Genomic DNA, 19926 nt, shown 5'->3' on the forward strand with positions numbered 1-19926 from the left:
AAATATCCAACAGAGAGAGAGAAAAAAAAGGCAAAGTGAGTAGCTGAGTAAGTCCAACAATTTGACTAGTTACTTTTAACATTGTAAAGATGAATATGAAATCATTAAGGAATTTGTCTCCCATCATTCAATATAAATTCAGGAAGATAGTTTTTCAATGTCTTGAAGAGTCTCATTTTTTACCATTAACTTAACAAAATGCGGAGCTCACAAATACTTTTAACATTGAAAAGACGACTCTAGAATCACTAAGAAATATGTAACCCATCATTCAATATAAATTCAAGAAGATAATTTTTCAATATATTGAAGTCATTTTTCTCCATTATGCTTACAAAAAGTAGAGCTCACGGGTTGCTTCAAGAATGTAACATGAATGGACATAATTTTCCTACTAACTAATTAGGAGGGTGTATCCCATAATTCAGTTTCAGTGAGCAATATAATTTTTCAATATCACAAAGAGTCTCATTTTTCTCCATTATAGTAGCAAAAATGAGCTTACAAGCTGCCTTTAGAATGCAATATAAAAGGACATAATTTTTCTCCAAACTAATTATGATGGTCTATCTCATCATTCAATTTTTATTTGAAAGATAATTTTTTAATATCACGAAGAGTCTCGTTTTCCCCCATTATAATAACAAAAATATAAGGTTACAAACTGCCTCAAGAATGCAATATAAAAGGACATAATTTTCCTCCAAACTAATTATGATGGTATATTCTATAATTCAGTTTCAATGAGGAAGATAATTTTTCAGTATCATTGTTTTTCTCCATTATAGTAACAAAAATATGACCTTACTAGCGGCCTCAAGAATGCAAGGACATAGTTTTCTTCTAAACTAATCATGATGGTATATCTCATCACTCAATTTCAATGAGAGAGATCATTTTTCAATATCACGAAGAATCTCATTTTTCTCCGAGCTCACAAGCCGCCCCATGCGAGCAATAAGAAAGGACATTATTTTCCACCAAACTAATCATTACAGTATATCCCATCATTTGATATCAATAATGAAAGATAATTTTATCAATATCATAAAGAAATCTCATTTTTCTTTATTATCATTACAAAATGAAGAGATCATAGTTTGCTAAAAAATGAAATATAATACGAAAAAATCCTCCAACCTATTATATGGCAATTTAAACAGTCGTTCACCTGTTTTTTTTAATCATATGGACCTTTTAACAAGTATGTGACTTTTTTCAACTACTTAACAAGTAATGTTATTAATATACACATAGACGATCATATAATTGCCGCAATGGATTTGACTCATTTGAGGAAAAGTTTGTTTAATATGAAACCACATCCATGGAATACTTTTACTATTGTGGTTCTTAATTGGGTAATTACACCCCTAAAGTTTGGGAATATTTGAATGTACACCATGAAATTTCTGTATTTAGATTTTACCCCCTAAATTTTAGAAGTGTTTGGATATTACTCTCTAAGCTTGGAGGTGTTTAGATTTTACACCCTAAAATCCTAATACCCCCAAACTTTAGGAAGTAAAATCCAAATTTTAAATATCAAGGTATAAAATCTAAACACCCTCAAACTTTAAGAGGTAAAATCCAAATTTTGAAACTTCATAATATAAAATTCAAACACCCCCTAACGGTGTAATTTGCAATTTACCCTTCTTAATTAGAAGAATGTTAGGTACCCATCGGGTTAACAGACGTTAAAATTTCATCTCGGGCAGAGGTAAGGTCCAATATTATGGTCAATGAGAGTTGCTTCTGCCCTATGCTAATATATTATTTCTCATAGCTAGTCTGTTTACATGACAGTGATAACAGTGCCACCATAAGTAACACATGGAAATACTGCCTACTTAATGAACCCGCTGACAACAGTACAGCCATAAGAATTAAGACAAAACAATATACGTGGGTTCTGCAGATAATGAACAAAACCCCTTCAACAAAATTTATCTAGCACTCCAACTACTGATTTATCAATAATAATAAAAGTGAATAATTCATACACAGCATCTATGACATAATGGGTAGGTTCCTACTTCCAACCCATAAAACAGGCAAATTGCTTAAATGAGGCCTGGCATAGTATCTCAATGCATAGATTTGTTGTGTACTTGAGGTATTAATCCTTTGTCAAATCTCTGCTGTTTGGGTATGTCCTGTGACGTTCGCCCACGCATGACACAATTAGGTGTTTTCTGCAATGCTACCTTTTCATCACCGGCCTTGCTAGGTATCACTTGCCAGTATGCCTTCAAGTCTCTCCTTTGACTAGGCAGTAGACACCTTGCAGGGTTCCACCTCGTTCTAAAATTTGCTTATTCAAGCTATTATTGCCTTTAAACTTTTTACACTTCTACAAAAAGATAAGGTAATACCAGATAGAAACAACAAACCATGCTAGACTTATAGACTACAAGGAATGCATGTCATCATTACTGGGTTAGTGATAAAAATGATGGGGACCTAGCTAAATACTGTGCAATCACCTCATAGACCATTCAAACACCAAATGGCTACAACAGAACATGATAGACACCGACTACAAGGAAAAGAGTCTACCCAGTGTCATTAGTTTTTAGAAAGATGGAGTCAAGCTAAACAATAAAGTCCATAGGCAATGAGCAAACCTGTAACCATTATATAATTCATTGTTCAATAAAGGAAAAGCATACCCGTGAGAGAATTTTCTTTCTGTTACATTGCAAGAATTATTGCTGAAAATATCCTTTGTAATGTGAAGGTACAAGCATGTATAATGAGCCATTCCATTTCGAGTTGCAAAGGACTTTTCCATGTCCAATGAGATTTTTTTTCTCAAGTCCATATTATAATTAACAAAGCCACATAAACATACAACTCATTATATACCAGTTAAATAATAAATGGATTGCTATACATCGTACAGTTGTATATCTCTGTTGGGATCTTGAACGGATATAGTTAAAGCAAATGCTCAAAAATGTTTAGCGAGCGAAGCGTTTAAAAGCATATTATGTTCCTTTGCCTTTTTCCTTACTACTATTTCATATTACCTAGGAGGTAAAGACTCAAGTGCACGTAAGATGGATAAACAAAGTGTATTGTTTCGTTCTTGTTTCCTTCATAACATATGTAATAATTACAGAGTTACAGTTGCAAAGTTTTTTTTTTGGTTGGTGGGGGAGAAGGGGGAGTGTAAATCAACAGTCATGATGAATATATTAGCCAGTCAGGAGTTACCACATGGTTAACCAAAACAGAAAACTAAAGCAACCTCAAGGTGACATGTACAAGAAATCAAACAGAACTGCCAGAAGAGAGGACAACCGATTGTAACATTTGAGATCAAAAGCTTTAGAACAAAACAAAAAAAACAACCTCTTCATTAGACATGGACTGTACTTGTGAAATAATAATAAATTGTAATTTTTGAAGATATTTGATTGTACTTAAATTTGAGGGAGATTTGATCAATTCAGTTATCTTAATGCAAGTCTGGATTGATGTTTTTCCCTTTCTTATCCTTGGCCCTTTTTCTGTGTAGAAAGTCCTCCTAATTGGCATTACCAAATTGAACTCTTAATCTTTTAAGGAAATTGATTAATGGTTAATTGTTGATTAAATTATTTTTAGTTGTTAGTAGATTAATACAATTTCAAGTTGTAACAAAAATGGTCGTGGATTTTGTGGTCGTCTTATAGAAATAATTGGTAGGCAGCATTACCCTAAGTTTGGATGGGTTGATTCCTGGCTTGAACCCAGAACACATTGCTTGGACAGAAGGCACTTACCATTGCACCAAATCTGGCCTCTAAAGCTAGTAGCCTAACTGTTCACATCACCAGAAAGTCCAAAAGGATGTGATAAATTTCATCACAAAGTTGAGGTGTTAAGGAGTACTCCTTCCTCTCATTGTGTGGCAATTTCTAGACATCAAAAGATCTTGTAGAGATTGTGCATTGACAAGGATGAATGTTGACAACGAAAAAATCATTATTCTAAACCCTTGTCATTATCCATTATTAAAGTCCCTGATTGATGCTATGCGTCATTCAAAACTTTTAAGAATCCTTAGGAAAGAGCACAATTTCTTCCGTAAATTGGTTAACAAATTTTAGTATAACTTTCATCGTGTAAGCACTACCATATTCTGGCATTTAGTATAGCTTTCATCGTGTAAGCACTTAAACCATATTCTGGCATTCTTCTAAATAGACGCATGCCAAAGCAAAGTCAACAGTAAAGCTAATGAGGTGACATTTAATTTTGAGAAAAAAGCAAAACATACATTTTACCTTTGGCTTACATAAAACTGAAGAAGATTCTCACAAAGACAAGGATAGAAATCAGAGTCCCTCCCAAAAGACATACTTTAAGAACCTTTTCTCTCTTCCTTGAGCTGAGTGAAGTGAAATGGCACAGGGCCACCTCAAGAAGAGATTCTCCATCCAGAAAGTAGACCTGATAAAATTATTAAGATAAGAGAAGAACATACTTTATGATTGTATAATTTCAAAGTTGAGAACATCACTTTGGAATTCCATAAGATTTTTTAAGGGATATTTCAAGGAACCACTTTTCAAAAGTGTGTCCCTGCACATGTTCAGATTGTTTTTGAAACTCCAGGAACCGTTTAAAAAGACAAAAGTCCTAAAACCAAAAGGACAACTAGTTCTTTTTTTCTTTTTAAAAAGTAATAATATTTATTCAAAAATAATCAACAAGGTCTTCAAAAAAATTGCTTTTAACTCTAAAGTAGTCCACCCACATCCTTCAAAGCTCCTCGCATTTCTTTTCCACCAAATGCACCCCATCAAGCAGTGAGGAATGAATCTCCATATATCACAACTTTGATGACACCCAAAACTACCTTGCCAACAAGCTAGAAGATCAACAACCTTTCTAGTCATCACCCATTTCACCCCAAAAAGAGCAAAAACCAAGCCCCATAATTCAATAGCCATAGGGCAATGTAACAACAAATGGTCTACAGTCTCTTCATCCCTCTTACACATATGACACCTGCTCACCGAAGTAATGTTACGCCTCCACAGATTTTTTCCATTTTCTATAGTGAGGATATTCCCCAAAGCAGCCACCCAAAGGAAAAAGGCCACCTTACTCAGGACGAGCAGAAAAGGACAACTAGTTCTTTGAAACCAAAACATCACAAGAAGCCTAAAAAATACTCTTTCACCTACTCCTAAAAAACACTTTGTGTGGTCTAAAATATATAGTTATAAGTGTTCTAGGGTTAAAGCAATTTTTATTTACAGGTTATGGTTAATTTTTTATTTAGCAGCAAAAAAGTAATTTCCTCAACCCCTGCATATCAAGGATATTTTGGTAGTTGAGTTGAGTCTAAAACTTTCTAGAATATCCCAAATATCTTAAGATTTATTTTCTTCAAGTCCAAGTTAGTCTTTTATTAGCAATTACCTTATGAGGTTTTTAGCTTACCAGTCAAACTAGTAGCCATTTTTTGGATAAGCAATAGCATTTCATTAAAGAGGCACAAAATAAAGCGTTATCTTGGTACATGGGAAGTAAAATAAGATATAGCAACGGGAGAACAAAAGGAGCAATACAAACTTAACAACTGAAGTGTAAATCCTCTAAGAAGTTCGTGAAAGTAGTATTGGAAAGTGTGTAGGAATTGGTAGTCCACTCGTATAATGTCTTCAAAAAGAGAAATTTGAGGTGTGGCAAAAGTAACTCTCTTCCATTGAAAGTACAGAGGTTTCACTCTTTCCATATACACTGCATGAGGCAAGGAGTTGTTACCCAAACATTTTCAATCCTAAGATTACCCGATTACCTTTCCAAGGTATGCCAACTTGGCAAGTACCATATTGGGCATCACCCAAGCGACTCCAAATAGACAGAACAGTGTTTCCTCAGCTCCCAATTTCCTCCCTCTCTTCTATCTTTTCTTTTTTGTGGTACCGTTCACCAATAATGTTCATGCAACACATGAAAACCATTGATATCTCTCTTTTCCTTCTTCCTTATAGCCCTTAATCAAGCCCTTCCTCTTACCCATCAAAACCATAAAACCTTATGCTCTCTCTCCCAAATAGCCATCAAATAATTCATCAAACCACTCTTTTATTCCTAAGCAAAAATCGCTGTCCATAATTTTCTAGCAACCTCTTTGCTTCGAGAAATAGTCTTCTTGTCCTTATTCAACATGTTATCAATTTTTTTGTTTAATATAAGTAATAACCATTTTAGTGAAAGGAAGGAGATACTTTATGCATGCAGAGTGCATATGAAAATCCCACTACCAGTCTTCTCTAGTCAATTTGGAACACTACCTCTTTCTTCTAAAAGTTCTAAACCCTAAATTCATAAATCCTCCTAACCCTAAACATACCAAGAGCACACAGATAAAATCTCCAATTTGTCCTGTCATATCCCCTCCTTTTTTGGTGATATTGTATAGTCATTGACTTCGGTTGAACAATGACAGCAACCTGACCTGAGGTCTGTTAGAAGGTGTTAGAGGTCGAGTTTGAGTGCGTGATGGCAAGCGCCTTCAACCAAAAGTGACCAGTTGCAGGTTTAATTTTGGGAATCAACCTCTCCGTAAAATATTTGTAAAAAAAAATAGGGTAAGGTTGCCTACCATGATCTCTCCCAAACCTTGTAAAAATGGGAGTTTTGTGCACTGGGTACAACTTTTTTGATGTCCCCAACAGGCACATCTACACCAGCATTACAAGAATGACCATGACAACTATGATTTTATCCTCCATTTGGATTAAATCCGATGTTATACAACAATATGGAAGTTTGATTCATAAATTTGTCTATTCAAGATTTGGTGGAAGTCCAATTGAAGTAAAACAATTTTTTGTTTGGGTTTTTAATTAATAAGTTATGGTCAATTTCATATTCAAAGGCAAATCAATAATTTTTTTCAATTTCTGCAAATTAAGCATATTTTGGTGGTTAAGTTGAGTCTTAGAATTTTCTAGGAAATCCTAAGTATATAGGTTCTATTTTCTTTAAGTTCAAGTTAGTCATTTATTAAATTTTTAGCTTAATACTAATTGTAAAAGAGTCTCTTATGTATTGAGTTGATTAATAAAAGAGAGACGGTTTACTAGTGACTAACAATCTTAATAGTACAAGGTGCAAAGAAAATTTTAATAAAAGAGAGACGTGTGATTAGTTTTAAGAAAATTTTATACATAAGAGACTCTTATAACGATCCCAAGGTACCCACCTCTTTCCATTCTCATTCACTTCCACAATCAGACCTTTCCCTAAGCAACGTGATCTCCTAATATCTCGCTCCTTCCGAACAGCTTCATTTTTTGAATTCAAATTAAACCTCAAAGGGAATCTGTGTTTATTTCCTTCCTGGATTTTCACCTCAAATTTATCATCCCCATTAATATCACAGACTCTCCCCTCCCCTCCACCCCACCCACAGCAGTCAAGGAAGATCCACAGCAGTCAAGGAAGATTTGCCGGCCTGAGCTTCAAAAACCACCACCTGTGTGCAAGATTTGTCTCTTGGAGACTCCACTTTTGTTTTTTTCACTATTCTATTCTTCCCCTTCTCTCTGATGAAGGGCTGCTGTGAGTGCTTCAAACTTGCCTGCACAGGGGCTTTCACTGTTACCACAAAGGACCAGGAAGAATAAATCTCCGAAGGCTGCTTAGACTTGTACAGAACAAATTTCAGGCCACCCAACACATATTGGGAAGGATCCAACATTCTTCTTAATTCAATCCCAAAAGCCCTCCACCTTTGTTGTACCTTACCTTCAGGGATAATGATAGATCTCCTCCTCCCGCCTACTTCGAGCTCTGACACTGATAAATACTGACCAAACAAGTTGGAGCCCCGTTGCACCTTGTAAGCAGTATCTCATTCCCTATGCGTGAAAAATTGCTTGGGGTTGACCCCAATCACAATGTGTTCCAAATGCCAAATTGCTGTGCTCTTACCCATAAAAACTGATTGCACAAAATATTTTCCCCATTCAAAAATCTTAAGGGAGAAAAAATTCCCCCCTTCCTCAACCACCAACTGAAACAGCTTAGATTCAATATAAAAAAACTGCGGGATCCACCCATACTAATCCAAAGAAGTAGATGCAGACAGTATTTGTGACTAATTTGAGGTAGGCGGGCCTCTAAAACATCACCAAGGAAGATGAAAAGAAAATTTCTATTAAGGATGGAACGTAGTTACTATCTGTAATAAAATTTTCTTTGCACCTTGTAATATTAAGATTGTTAGTTACTAGTAAACCATCTCTTTTATTGAGTTGATTAATAAAAGAGACGGTTTACTATCCAAAGAAGTATTCGTTTATTAAGTTTTTAGCTTAATACTAATAGGACAAGAGTCTCTTATGTAATGAGTTAATACTAACACTACAGTCTCTTGTGTATGCAGTACGCTTCTTCATCATTTTAACACTGTTGATGTTAACTTTCTTGAGTCTACCCTTTTTTCCTTATTGATAATGCTTGTCCCAAAAGCTTAACTTATTAGGAAAGCCTAAATTAAATCATTTAACCATTATTGATTATTCTAAGACTTACCCTCATATGTGGGCCCCCAAACTCCCCCTTAAGTGACTCAAATCAAATTTATTGATCACTAGTAATAATTATGTCATCAAAATAAACATTTCACAATATATACACTCTTAGTGTATAAATGTTTAGTGTTCTTAGCATAAACTTTGAGCTTGTCTTGACTAGTGTATTGATGCTACAATTTGGCCCCCCAAACAAGAATTCATGGCTTCGCCTTGTACACTCCCTGTGTACTAGGGTGTTCCCTTTTTAATATCAATAAACTTACTACTTATCAAAAAAAAAAAAAAAAGAAGGAATTCATGGCTTCGCCTTGAACTTGACTCATATATACACCTTGAAGAAATTAGTAAAAGACCCCTCCTAGTCCTAAGCAGCCCTAAAAAAAGTAGGAATGCAATGCACTTCGCCATTTGACCACTCCATACACTCAAGCATCATAGCATTTTTATTTATAGAAACTTGTTATCAATCCAAGAAGAGGGCTGTCATATTAGTTCAAGGCACTGCCAGTTATCATTCTAGAATCTGAGGTGTTGTTTAGTAGCAATTTTTTAAAATATTCTTAAAAACACTGGAAACTGTTTTTTATGAACTTATTCTCAAAATTGTTTTATAGCGCTTTTGCCCCTCAAAACTTGTTGACAATGCGTTTTTATTTTTGGGTTTATATGATAAGTTTGCCCCCGACTCATTTAGAAAACATAAATTTGATACTGAAAACACCAAAAAGGTTTTCCCTAAACATAAATTTGCTTTTAAGTGCTTGAAACACATTTAAAAGCACCAACCAAACATACTCTGATACTCTTGCCATCTCCAACTCTAAAACTTATAAATCTACAAATGGAGTCTAAACCCACTTAAATGGCCTTCAAAACACCTACTCCATGGGTTGAACTAACTAGGTTTAAGGTCTAATCTTCCACTATCTGCCCCTTAAATACCACCAAACATCCCTATAAATGATGTGTGAATTTCCATAACCAATTCCCAAACAACGCCTCACTAAATGTACTTAAATTTAATATATCCAAAATCTCCAATTTGAACTCAAAGTAATGTAAAAGAAATTTTCTATCTGCCAAATGAATTTTTCTCCTCCCCAACTCTAGCCCATAAAAATCTTGATGTAATTTTTCCAAATGTAAGTCACATTCACTAACAATAGGGATGGCAACAGGCCGGCTGGATCAGATTGTGGATGCCCTGTCCTTCATTTGAGGCAGGGAGAACCCAAGCGGGGTGGGAATAGGAAAGGTCTGGGGCAAAGTGGTTTGGAGTTATTTTGCTGTCCTTAATTAGTTGGCTTCGACATTAATAAGATGGAAATGAAGGAGATCAGGAAGGAATAGTCAAGAGAGTGCTAAAAGAAAGAGAATACAAGTGTTTTGGGGATGGTGTGTGTGTCTTTATATATATAAAATTTAAATATACAAACAAATTCAGGGTGGAGCAAGGTGAGATGGGGTGGGGCAAGCAAAACCTATCCTAGTCCCATGGCCTCTTTGGAGCGAGAAATTCCACAAAAGGTAGGGTGAGTTGGGAAACATAGGAAATTTTTTCCATCCCTAACTGACATTATGAAGAGTGACATAGTGTCCATTTGGCTTGAACTTATTTGCTCAGTTTTTAGCTTTTAGCTTTTATATACAGGTTTTTAAAACCTCACTTTTTCTCGTTTTGTCGAAGTACAAGTATACTTTAACACATTTTCCGCAAGAAGCTAGATAAATTGTTCCCAAAAAGCTAGATAAGTTGATGTGGACTATTTGGTTGGAACGTAATCGTTGTTTCTTTGAAGATTCTGAGAGGACGTTGGTTGAGTTAAAAGACTTGTGCCAACATAGACTTTTTGATTGGTCGCACTGCTGGGGTTTTACAAATTGCTCCTCTTCTACAGTTTTTTTTCTTCTATTAGACTAGGCTCTTGATTTCTTCTTTTTTGTTTACTGTGTATGCTTTTCTGTGTTCATCATCATGAACACCCTTTATGTTTCTTTCTTATTTCATTAATAATAGTTCTCATATTACCTATCAAAAAAGAAAAGTTGTTTCCAAATAGACATATAAAGTAAATAGGTAGATTCAACATAGTACTCATTATGAGAGTAATTCTACCCCCTTTAAGCAGATAAATTTCCCTCCAACCTGCAATCTCTTCTTCGTTCTCTCAAAATATCATTCCAAATATTTCAAGCCTTAAAAGATCAACCCAATGATAAAGCTAAATAAGTAGGGTAAGTTCACCTTACAACCCTGCAACAAAAGCTTCAACTTCTAGCACGAATAATGACTAACCCCAACGTACTTTTTCTAAGGTTAACCCTTAAGCTCGATACTCCCTCAAAGCATAACAAGGTACAATGCTCCTCATTTGCATCAAAAAAATTTATTGATCATGACTGTTTTTAGATGCAAATGAGGAGCATAACAAGGGGTCACTGTTTGTGTGCCTCTTGAAGAGATATGTCATTCTTTCTTTTCTCTAAACAACTTAGCTTTCTAAAACAGCCCTCCTTTTCACTAATTTCCTCCATCACAAAGGGTCTCATTACCTCATTCCCCTCAAACTTGGAAAGAAGCCAATAGACTCCCACTAACTAATATGGAGAATCTAACCAAGGTTATACACATTCTAATCCATCTTCTTCATCTCTTCCCAAATTCATCTCTCCAACATATAAACAAAATACTCCCAATTCAGGTGGGTCTTATACTTTGTTTGATGTCAAGCTTGCATATCAAACCTGGCTTCTTACTTCTAACTCTACCATCTACTATCTATGCATTCATTTGCTATTAAAACAGAGTTTAGGATCTGTCTCCCCCTTATTAATGCATTCTAAGAGTTAGAGACCAGATTTTCAAGAATACCCCTCAGCCTACTAGCTAACACTCACTAAAATCTTAAATAGGCCTCTCACTAAACTAACGGGGTAGAAGTCTCTAATGAGGCACCCGGCTTCATTGGGACAACGGCTATAAAAGAAGCATCCAAGCATTTCCCAAAAGAGCCATCTATATGAAACTCACTGAAGATTGAAGAACCACAACATCTTTTATCACACTCCAACAACATTAAAAGAAAGCTATTGGGAATCCACTAGGCCCCAGAGCCTTATCACCACTCATTGAAATAGCCGAGAGCACTTCCTCCTCACCAAATTCCCTTTCAAGCCTTTTTCTCTTTTCCTCCCAAGGAGTAGCAAGGTCAAGACCATCCAACTTCTGGTGCCAGACAAAGAGTTCTTTGTACAAACCCTCATAAAAATATATTATCCCATCTTTGACTTCATCACTTCAATTTTATATATTGAAAGGAGTTACATCAACAAGCTCACCAACATATGTAATAATATCCTATCATGTTCATTCAAAAGGTAAACTCATGACAAACAGACCTCCATCCTTATTGCTTTAGCTGCTTCAGACCATATAACAATCATGTAACATTTTGATGGTCCATTCCAAAATTTAGTCACATTTTTGTCAAAGTGGCTTATGTAATAAAAGTTCAAAATCAGCAGAATAATAAGCCTTGTAGTTGATGCGTGGGGTAAATTCAAACGGGAAATACAGACGTTTCAGGTCACAATTTATTAATTTAACAACTAATTAGTTATGAGGTCTTACAGCCTAATGTATTTAATATTTAGCTCCCAGACCTGACTATACAAATTTTCTATGGAAAAAATTTACATCTGTTCAAAAACATGCAAACTTATGGACATTAAATCACTCTCTCTCTCTGTCCCTCTCTCTCTCTCTCTTTTGGTTAGTAAGTAAAATTTAATACAAGATGAGATAGTTATAAGAACTTACTGGCAAGCTATTGAGAAGAGCTAGTGTTAGAGAGACATGGAATGTGCACATCAGAACCCTTTCCAGCACATCTGGAAGATCTCTACCAATATGAAATGCCCAACGAGGTTGATAAGCAGTTAAACGAACTGAACGAGCCATGGATATTACATCACCAACAAAAACAAAACTCCCACGACAATTGGATTCTATAAGATCAGAAGTCTTGGAATCTGAAAATGAATTTCTTCCAAGTTGCAAGCACTCTGCAGAAAGGGATCTTGAGAATGTGATCTCAACCCAGCACAAACCCGGCATCTGAAGTGGACTCAAGCAAGACTCATCCTATCAACACCAAAAAAAATGCATTCAGCTGCAGTGAGTAGCGTATGAACCACTTTCGATTTTGTTTGATACACAAAAGACTTAAAAGCAGGAGAATTTGCTAAAAATACTAAAATGCCTACAAACATTCAAACATCTATTACCAGTGAACATATGCAGCTGCTTCCATTAGTTATTATTTCCCATCCATCACCACATTTGTTAAGCTTGACAATGTCCTTAGCATCCAAGCAGTAAGTATTCTCTCTTCTCTTTGGATGACCATCTTCACCACCACCAATATTTGACATTCTCATATCATGACAGGGAATGGTTTCAAAGGCAGTAAGATCCTCAGCACAAGCAGAATAGTTGCCTACTGATTGAATCTTCTGGTTATCTTCTATCATAATATTGGGGACACAATATCCTTTTATGCCATTGACTCTCCCAAAGCCTTCATCATATTTGGAATGGTTTGTACTTTGAAGTGCCATTTTATCTATCAAAGAAGTCATCTCCATCCACTCTTGTGAATTATGGATGCGAACGCCATCTAGTGACATAATAAGATCCCCAGGAGACAAATACCTAGACAAAGGTGATGTAGAAGATACATCCAAAACCTATTCCAGGAAACCATTTCCGAAAAGCAATTGGAAAAATGTGTCAAATCCAAATATACACATATGCTATATGCGTGTGTGTATATAAAATATGTTTCAACTAAATGCTTGTGATGTAGTACCATGGGGCTTTCACCATATATGTAGAAGGGAAACAAGATCATGGGCAAGAGGAATAGCACCAATCCACAAGCTACACAACACTAGAGGAGAATAAATAAATAAACACAATAAACATTAGATTTGGCAGCATATAAGCTACATAAAGATGAAAAATCAAAGAGTCAAGAAAAGAAGTTAGTATTTCAGATACCAGTTAAATTCATAAGCCTAACCTTTTTTTTTTTTTTTCATGCATAAGATTTCGGAATGCTTTCAGCAAATTAGGAGAGATAAATTTGGCTTAACTAAAAGAATCAAGAGAATTTTTCTAATAGTGGCAATCAAATCCAATCAAAGACTAATGACATTGGCAAAACTGGATGGTGTTTCACTCAAAAGTGCATGTTGTAACTGATAATAGAAAATGTGAGAGTGCAAGGGGTCCCATTCCAACCTTCACTGCAACCACCAGTGAGTTTCGCATAATTATGAGCAACAGTAACTTCCAGTGTCAACTACCTGATTTCACCTTCAGAGTGTGTTAACAGCATTGTCACATCACCTATTAACGGATTAAAAGCCGTTGTCGAGAGCGACATCATCAGATTGCTTCAATTTCATTACATGCATCTTTGATTGGACTAGATTTTTAGAATTCAAGCAAACCTAGGGACTTGATTGCTTAGATTAGAAATGTAGTGATGTATGTGGCACATACCACATATTACAGGATGGTAAAATGTATAGAAGCCTACAAAATATCATTATGATCTTACCACTGCATTGTGCCACACACCAGCACAATATACACGAAGGGCAGTAAGCTGCGGTAATGCTTGCAGAAACTCGTAATTGAAAGCTACCAGAGCACCAGGAAATAAAGCTGCAATAAAAATCGCAATGTACTCCATCTGTATGCTCTCACTGCTTTCCAATGAAAAGGTGCCTACAGTACAATGAATGAGAATCTAGTATTCCACATATTAAGATAAAATGTTTTGTGGTTAATCAACCTGCCATATTTTACTTCATCACAGGTGCATCATGTGAATTTACTTGAATTGATGCCCAGGTATATATATATATATTAAACTTTAAGATTACCCCAAGTTTACTTGAATTGCAGACTCAATCAAATCTGTCAGGGATCTACAGCCGATTCCAAATTTTGGGACTAATGCTTTGTTGTTGTTGTAAAACTTAAGATTACCCCAAGTGCAATTTCAGTCATTGAAATTTTCTTTTTAGTAAATAATTTCAGTCATTAACAAATTAGAATTTTCAATGCAAACAACCAGCTGCCACCTCCCAATAGACTCTGCAACCAGCCAATTCTTGTTCTTAGAAGTGAAAACATAAACAAATCAAGCAGTTTTGCAGATCAAAACATTATAACATTCACATAACTTAGCACTGCATCGTGTAATTGGAATTATAAACCCCTGAATCCCACCCTACCTTCCTCCATTCTCCTAATCCCACTGAGTTGGGTAGGTTTTGCTAGAATAATAATTGCTTGATCAATTTAAATTGACAACTCATTGATTGTATTCTTGAAATTAATGTGAACAACCTATCATATATTATATGAAAATTGTTAATATAACAACAACAACCAAGCCTTAATTCCAAAATCTTGATATAAGCTATGGATCCTCAAGGAGGTTCTATTAGTATTGGATATACATTTTATTCAAGCTTCTATATTATTTAAAATTTATTTCTTATAAAGGGCTATTCTCCTAATAAGCTTAAGCATTTGATTCATTGACCATGAATGGAATTGGTCATTCAATATAGTCACTTTTATAGGATGGTTCAACAATGTTCTTTAAAAATAATTAATCCATGAACTTATCTTTTTTTCTTTTTGAAAATCAACCGTATGTATGAATTAGTTATTTAGCATATATCAATATCAATAAAAGACATCCATGACACAAATTTATTTGGACGTAAGTCATAAAATGGGTTGTGAAACTAACCTTGCCTAATGCTCAACCGGCTCCTCCTCCCTTGTAAGAGCAATATGGAGGGAGTGGTCATGGGTTCATGACCCAACAAGTGCATGTGCAACTTACAACTTAAAAAATTGTGAGGTTAAAGGAAATCACCTCACAGTCACATTTTAGGAGTTCAAATCCCCAAGTCTTGTGCAACACAAATTTATAACATACAAGAGGCACAAAAAATCTATATCTTGAGATTGTGTCATTCCTAAGACATGTCCCTTGTGCATTAGATTATCAGAAAATAATGCTAACTAATATTCTTTTATAGAGTATCAATCTTCTATTTTAACTCTTTACAATTATTACAACAGCATATTTGAATAATACCATAATAAACAACTAAATAAAAAAGAACATATAAAAAATCGTTAATAAAAATTCAAGACAAACAAACAAAAAAAAAATAGAACAGAAAGAAGCTGACCATGCAGCAGCAAGGGCATGCCCAAATTCATGCACGGATACAGAAATCACAGTAGAAATAAAGATATATCCAGCATCAGCAAGTGACATGCTAAAACCAGAGACCTACAAATGACAGTAGATAGTTAAGAGTCATTTTGATAAATAAGCATAACATTATAATTTTTTTGATAAGTAAGAATACCATAATAATAATAATAATGACAGAATTTTCCTCCAAGCCCTCCAGCCCAGTACGTGGAAAATCAAATGATTATCCATGTATGTTTTCAGTCACACATCCTATTTGATAGTCATTTTGACTTGTTTAAATAACTTAAAGGGTCATGTGACTAAAGCAGTTGTTGATAACGATGATAATGGCCAAAAAATATATGCAAAAACCGCTTGGAGGAAATTTTTTTCCTAATGGTAATAACAATAAACATCATCATCATAATAAAGGAATGAAATGAACTAACCGCAGTGGGAGAAAAACCAAACAGTAAGGCAGTAGAAAGATTGCCAAGCTGTGTGTCTTGGTGGATAAGATGCAGGGCTTTGCCTAATTCCCATAGGAGAATCTGGTGAATGGCAACAAAACTTATCGTCAGAAAAACATTAATTTAAAATCCTAAGAGATTGGCCTGGTGATTCCTAAGGTCTCATGAAGTCCCAGGTTCAAAAACTCTAGCCAATATCATGGGGCCACTCTCAAGGAACTACACATACCGGGGAGAATATTCAGGTGCTTGAAGAGCTCTAGACACTCTTGTTTGCATGGTTGTCAAAATCACGATCTGGATCGTAGGATCGCATGATTTTACGTTTCCACCTTACCAAAACGTTTAGAATTGCACTAAGATTGTAAAAATGGTAGGATCGTATGTAAGATCGTGTAGGATCGTATGGGATCCTACCGATTCTACCAATCCTACCAAAATATCAGTTTTTGGTTTTTGGTTTTTGGTTTTTTTTTTTTTTTTTTTTTTTTTTTTTTTGGGATAAATTTTTGGTTTTGATGAAGGTTTAAGGGTTTTTATTTTTCTATATTGTGATGGTATGCCTTTTTATTTTTTATTTATAAAATTATGTTAACCTAAGCAAATGTTTTGTAGTTTTTAGTTTACTTGTAATTAAAATGAAGGAATATTTCATCATTTCTAAATGAAAAATTTATATTGGCTTTACTACATTTTAAGCTATAATGTTGTTAAATTTGTTTAAACAATATACTAATTTGTATTCTAATATTCCTAAAATGTTTTTCTTATATATAATTTTATTAGTATGCTTGTATTTGTATATTGATTGATTGATTTTTTTTAGCATGCTCTGTAATTGTTGCTAAGTGGTATAACTTGAATAGTTGAATGTGAAGTTGTATTTTGATCTCTTTTGCAACTCTAGTATACAAATATACAATGTCTACATAGATGAAGAAATGGATGATGATGATTAGAAAGATAGTCATAAGAACCCTAAAATGAGAATAATTAAATATTCACTTCACCTTAATATTAATCTTGCTTTTGGATTTCATATTTAGTTAGCAAGTTTCCATTTGATAATTTATTTTGGAATTTAAACTTGGAACTTGGAATATATTTCCATATATTTTTTTTTTTGATAGAATATATTTCCATATGTGTTCATAAATTTTTTTTTCTTTTTTGATAGAATATATTTCCATATGTGTTCATAAATATTTTGGTATTTGGTTGCTAATTAAACATTTATTGAACTTCTTAGATACATTAGGTCAAAACTTAAATATATTTGTTTCGTTGTTATAGACATAGTGATGTATGATATGCAAATTACATCATATAATGCAAATATTTGTTTTTTTATAGATAAATTCACAATTTACGTGATTATTCAACATACAAAATCATTATCAATGTATTTTTTGTTTTAAATATGAAAATATGTAGGATTTTACAATCTACGATCCCACCTACCTCTCACGATCCTACTAAGATCCCGATTTTGACAACCTTGTTTGTTTGTGTAAAAAAACTTTAATTTGAACAAAGGGTATCTTAGAACATTGTTGTACGCAAAACTCCTCTACCACATGAATGTGAAACTCATAAATTAAACTCACACCCACATGAAAATGATGTTGCATACACCCATTACATAACATTCCACACCAACTTGTGTAAGAGAGAGTCAGAGAGAGCCTACCATAGTAACACCAAACAGTGCAGTTAGGCTAAAACCAACCCCAATGGAAAACCACACCCTCAAAGCCCTGTATTTGATAAATAATTGTCACCCAGTTAATCTTTTTTTCTTATTAAAAACAAAACAAAACAAATTTGAGACGAGAGATGGAAAACCTGGCGTAGCTTCGACCAAAACGGAAAAGGGGTTGATTGAGAGCAGTGATTTTATAGTCACAATACCTGTTAAGATTTTGATGTTTATAAATTTGAAGCAAAATAGAGAGAGAGAGAGAGAGAGAGAGAGAGAGAGACTGACCAACAAGAAATGGAGTTGGAGATGTTGTGGCTGGGTGTGGTGTGTAGGGGAAGAAGAGAGGGAGAGTGAGATCGAGTGTTACTGTGTACACCCCTTCCAAACCTTCTCATTCGCCTTCCTTCCATCACTCACCACTGTCTCTTCTTCTCTTCCTGACTCACTCTCAGATTCTTTCGGAAAGTGTGTGTGGAATTAAATGCTAAAATTCAATTTAATCTTGACAACAACAAAAATTATGAATTATTATTATATCAAATCATTGGTTTGCTTCTTCTTTTTTTCTTTTTCTTTTTTAATCTTTAAATAAAAATAATAATAATAATAACAGTCTGCCTGTTTGGGACACTCTGAATGGTCGGCTCTAAATTTAGAGATATTGGTTTATGATGGGATTTTCAAAGTGTTTGGTAGATAAAAAGTAAAGATTTTTACTAAAAATTTGAAACATCACTTTCTTATATTAAAAAAAAAAAAAAAAAAAAAACAACAACAACAACAACAACCCAATCTAGTTCCTAATATTAAAGTTTTATTTTATAAAAAAAAATTAAATTTTATTTAATTAATCTTTAGAATTGCATTTTTATCAATTAAGAGGATTTTTTCCCCATTTAACACCATTTTAGAAATAATTTTGTTAGTTAACAGGTTTCTGAAACTACTTAGGAAACTAACATCTTGAGATTGAAAAACTCGAGTTCAGTTGTAAAAAATCGAGCCTTAAACACTCGAGTTCCAAGCTGAGGTGGATAAAATTATCCACATGAAACTCGAGCCTCTAAAACTCGATTTCCATAAAACTAAAAGTAGAAGCGTATAGAATACAGAGTACAGAGTGAACAAAGTGAAGAAGAAGAAGAAAGAAGAATTATTTGACTAAAGAAGACGAAGAATATGACCGATGTACTTGAGCAAAGTTGATCTTCCTCTTGATCATGCATTATTGGGTTTTTCTTTACTCTTCCTCTCCATATCCAAATGTGTTACTGGGCTTTTCTTTGCTCTTCTTTCGGTATCCAAGTTTTTATGGAACTCAAGTTTTGTTGGGTTTTATGTCTTTAAAACTTGAGTTCCACGTGGATGATTTTTCTATTTCAACTCTGCTATCACATGGAACTCAAATCTCTAAAACTTGATTTGCTATAGTGAACTCGAGTCTAAGAGACTCGAGATGCTAGTTTTCTAATTAGTTTAGAAACGTTGCTAATTAACGAAATTGTTAGCAAAATGATGTTAATTTTCCAAAAAAAAAAAAAAATCCCTATTAAGACCTTTATTGTGTCTCTTGTAAAAACCAAAAATAAATAAATCTCTAACTTTGTCAAAACAAGTCAATACGTTTATATTGTCTAAAGTGTGAGTTTTGGAGATGTGATTACATAAGTGAGCTTTTTACTTATTTTATGTATTGTTTGTTATTTGAGAATCCCACGTTACTTTTTGTCTTAGTTTTATTTCAAATAATTTACCTTTTAGATTTTGGAGATTAAGCCAACTTTTTAACTTTTTCTTTTACATTATGTAAATGAGTTATCACAAATAAGAAATTTTCAAAAATACACTAAATTCAATAGCAAGTGAGACTATTTGACCACTTTTTTCTTAATAACTTATCAACAACA

The 19926-nt window shown here is 34.2% G+C and overlaps 1 protein-coding gene across 3 annotated transcripts; it reads right to left on the bottom strand.

The window, feature by feature from the left end:
* Nucleotides 1-1938: 1938 nt before the first annotated feature.
* Nucleotides 1939-18535, bottom strand: LOC115967669 (membrane-bound transcription factor site-2 protease homolog). Of its 3 annotated transcripts, XM_031086809.1 has the most exons (11): nucleotides 18305-18535; nucleotides 18163-18228; nucleotides 18008-18074; nucleotides 16297-16398; nucleotides 15837-15940; nucleotides 14177-14324; nucleotides 13421-13501; nucleotides 12837-13298; nucleotides 12370-12693; nucleotides 4278-4443; nucleotides 1939-2356 (listed from the first exon to the last, which is right to left on the bottom strand). In XM_031086809.1, exons 1-10 carry the CDS (start codon nucleotides 18427-18429, stop codon nucleotides 4285-4287), a joined length of 1638 nt encoding a protein of 545 aa, XP_030942669.1. In that variant the 5' UTR covers nucleotides 18430-18535; the 3' UTR covers nucleotides 1939-2356; nucleotides 4278-4284. The 3 variants fall into 3 exon arrangements, with proteins under 3 accessions (XP_030942669.1, XP_030942668.1, XP_030942670.1); XM_031086808.1 differs by having other exon boundaries at nucleotides 1939-4443; nucleotides 18305-18534; XM_031086810.1 differs by lacking the exons at nucleotides 18008-18074; nucleotides 18163-18228; nucleotides 18305-18535 and having other exon boundaries at nucleotides 1939-4443; nucleotides 14177-14346; nucleotides 16297-16389.
* Nucleotides 18536-19926: the final 1391 nt, after the last annotated feature.

This window comes from Quercus lobata, chromosome 11, assembly GCF_001633185.2.
Source record: "Quercus lobata isolate SW786 chromosome 11, ValleyOak3.0 Primary Assembly, whole genome shotgun sequence".
NCBI classification, from domain to species: Eukaryota; Viridiplantae; Streptophyta; class Magnoliopsida; order Fagales; family Fagaceae; genus Quercus; species Quercus lobata.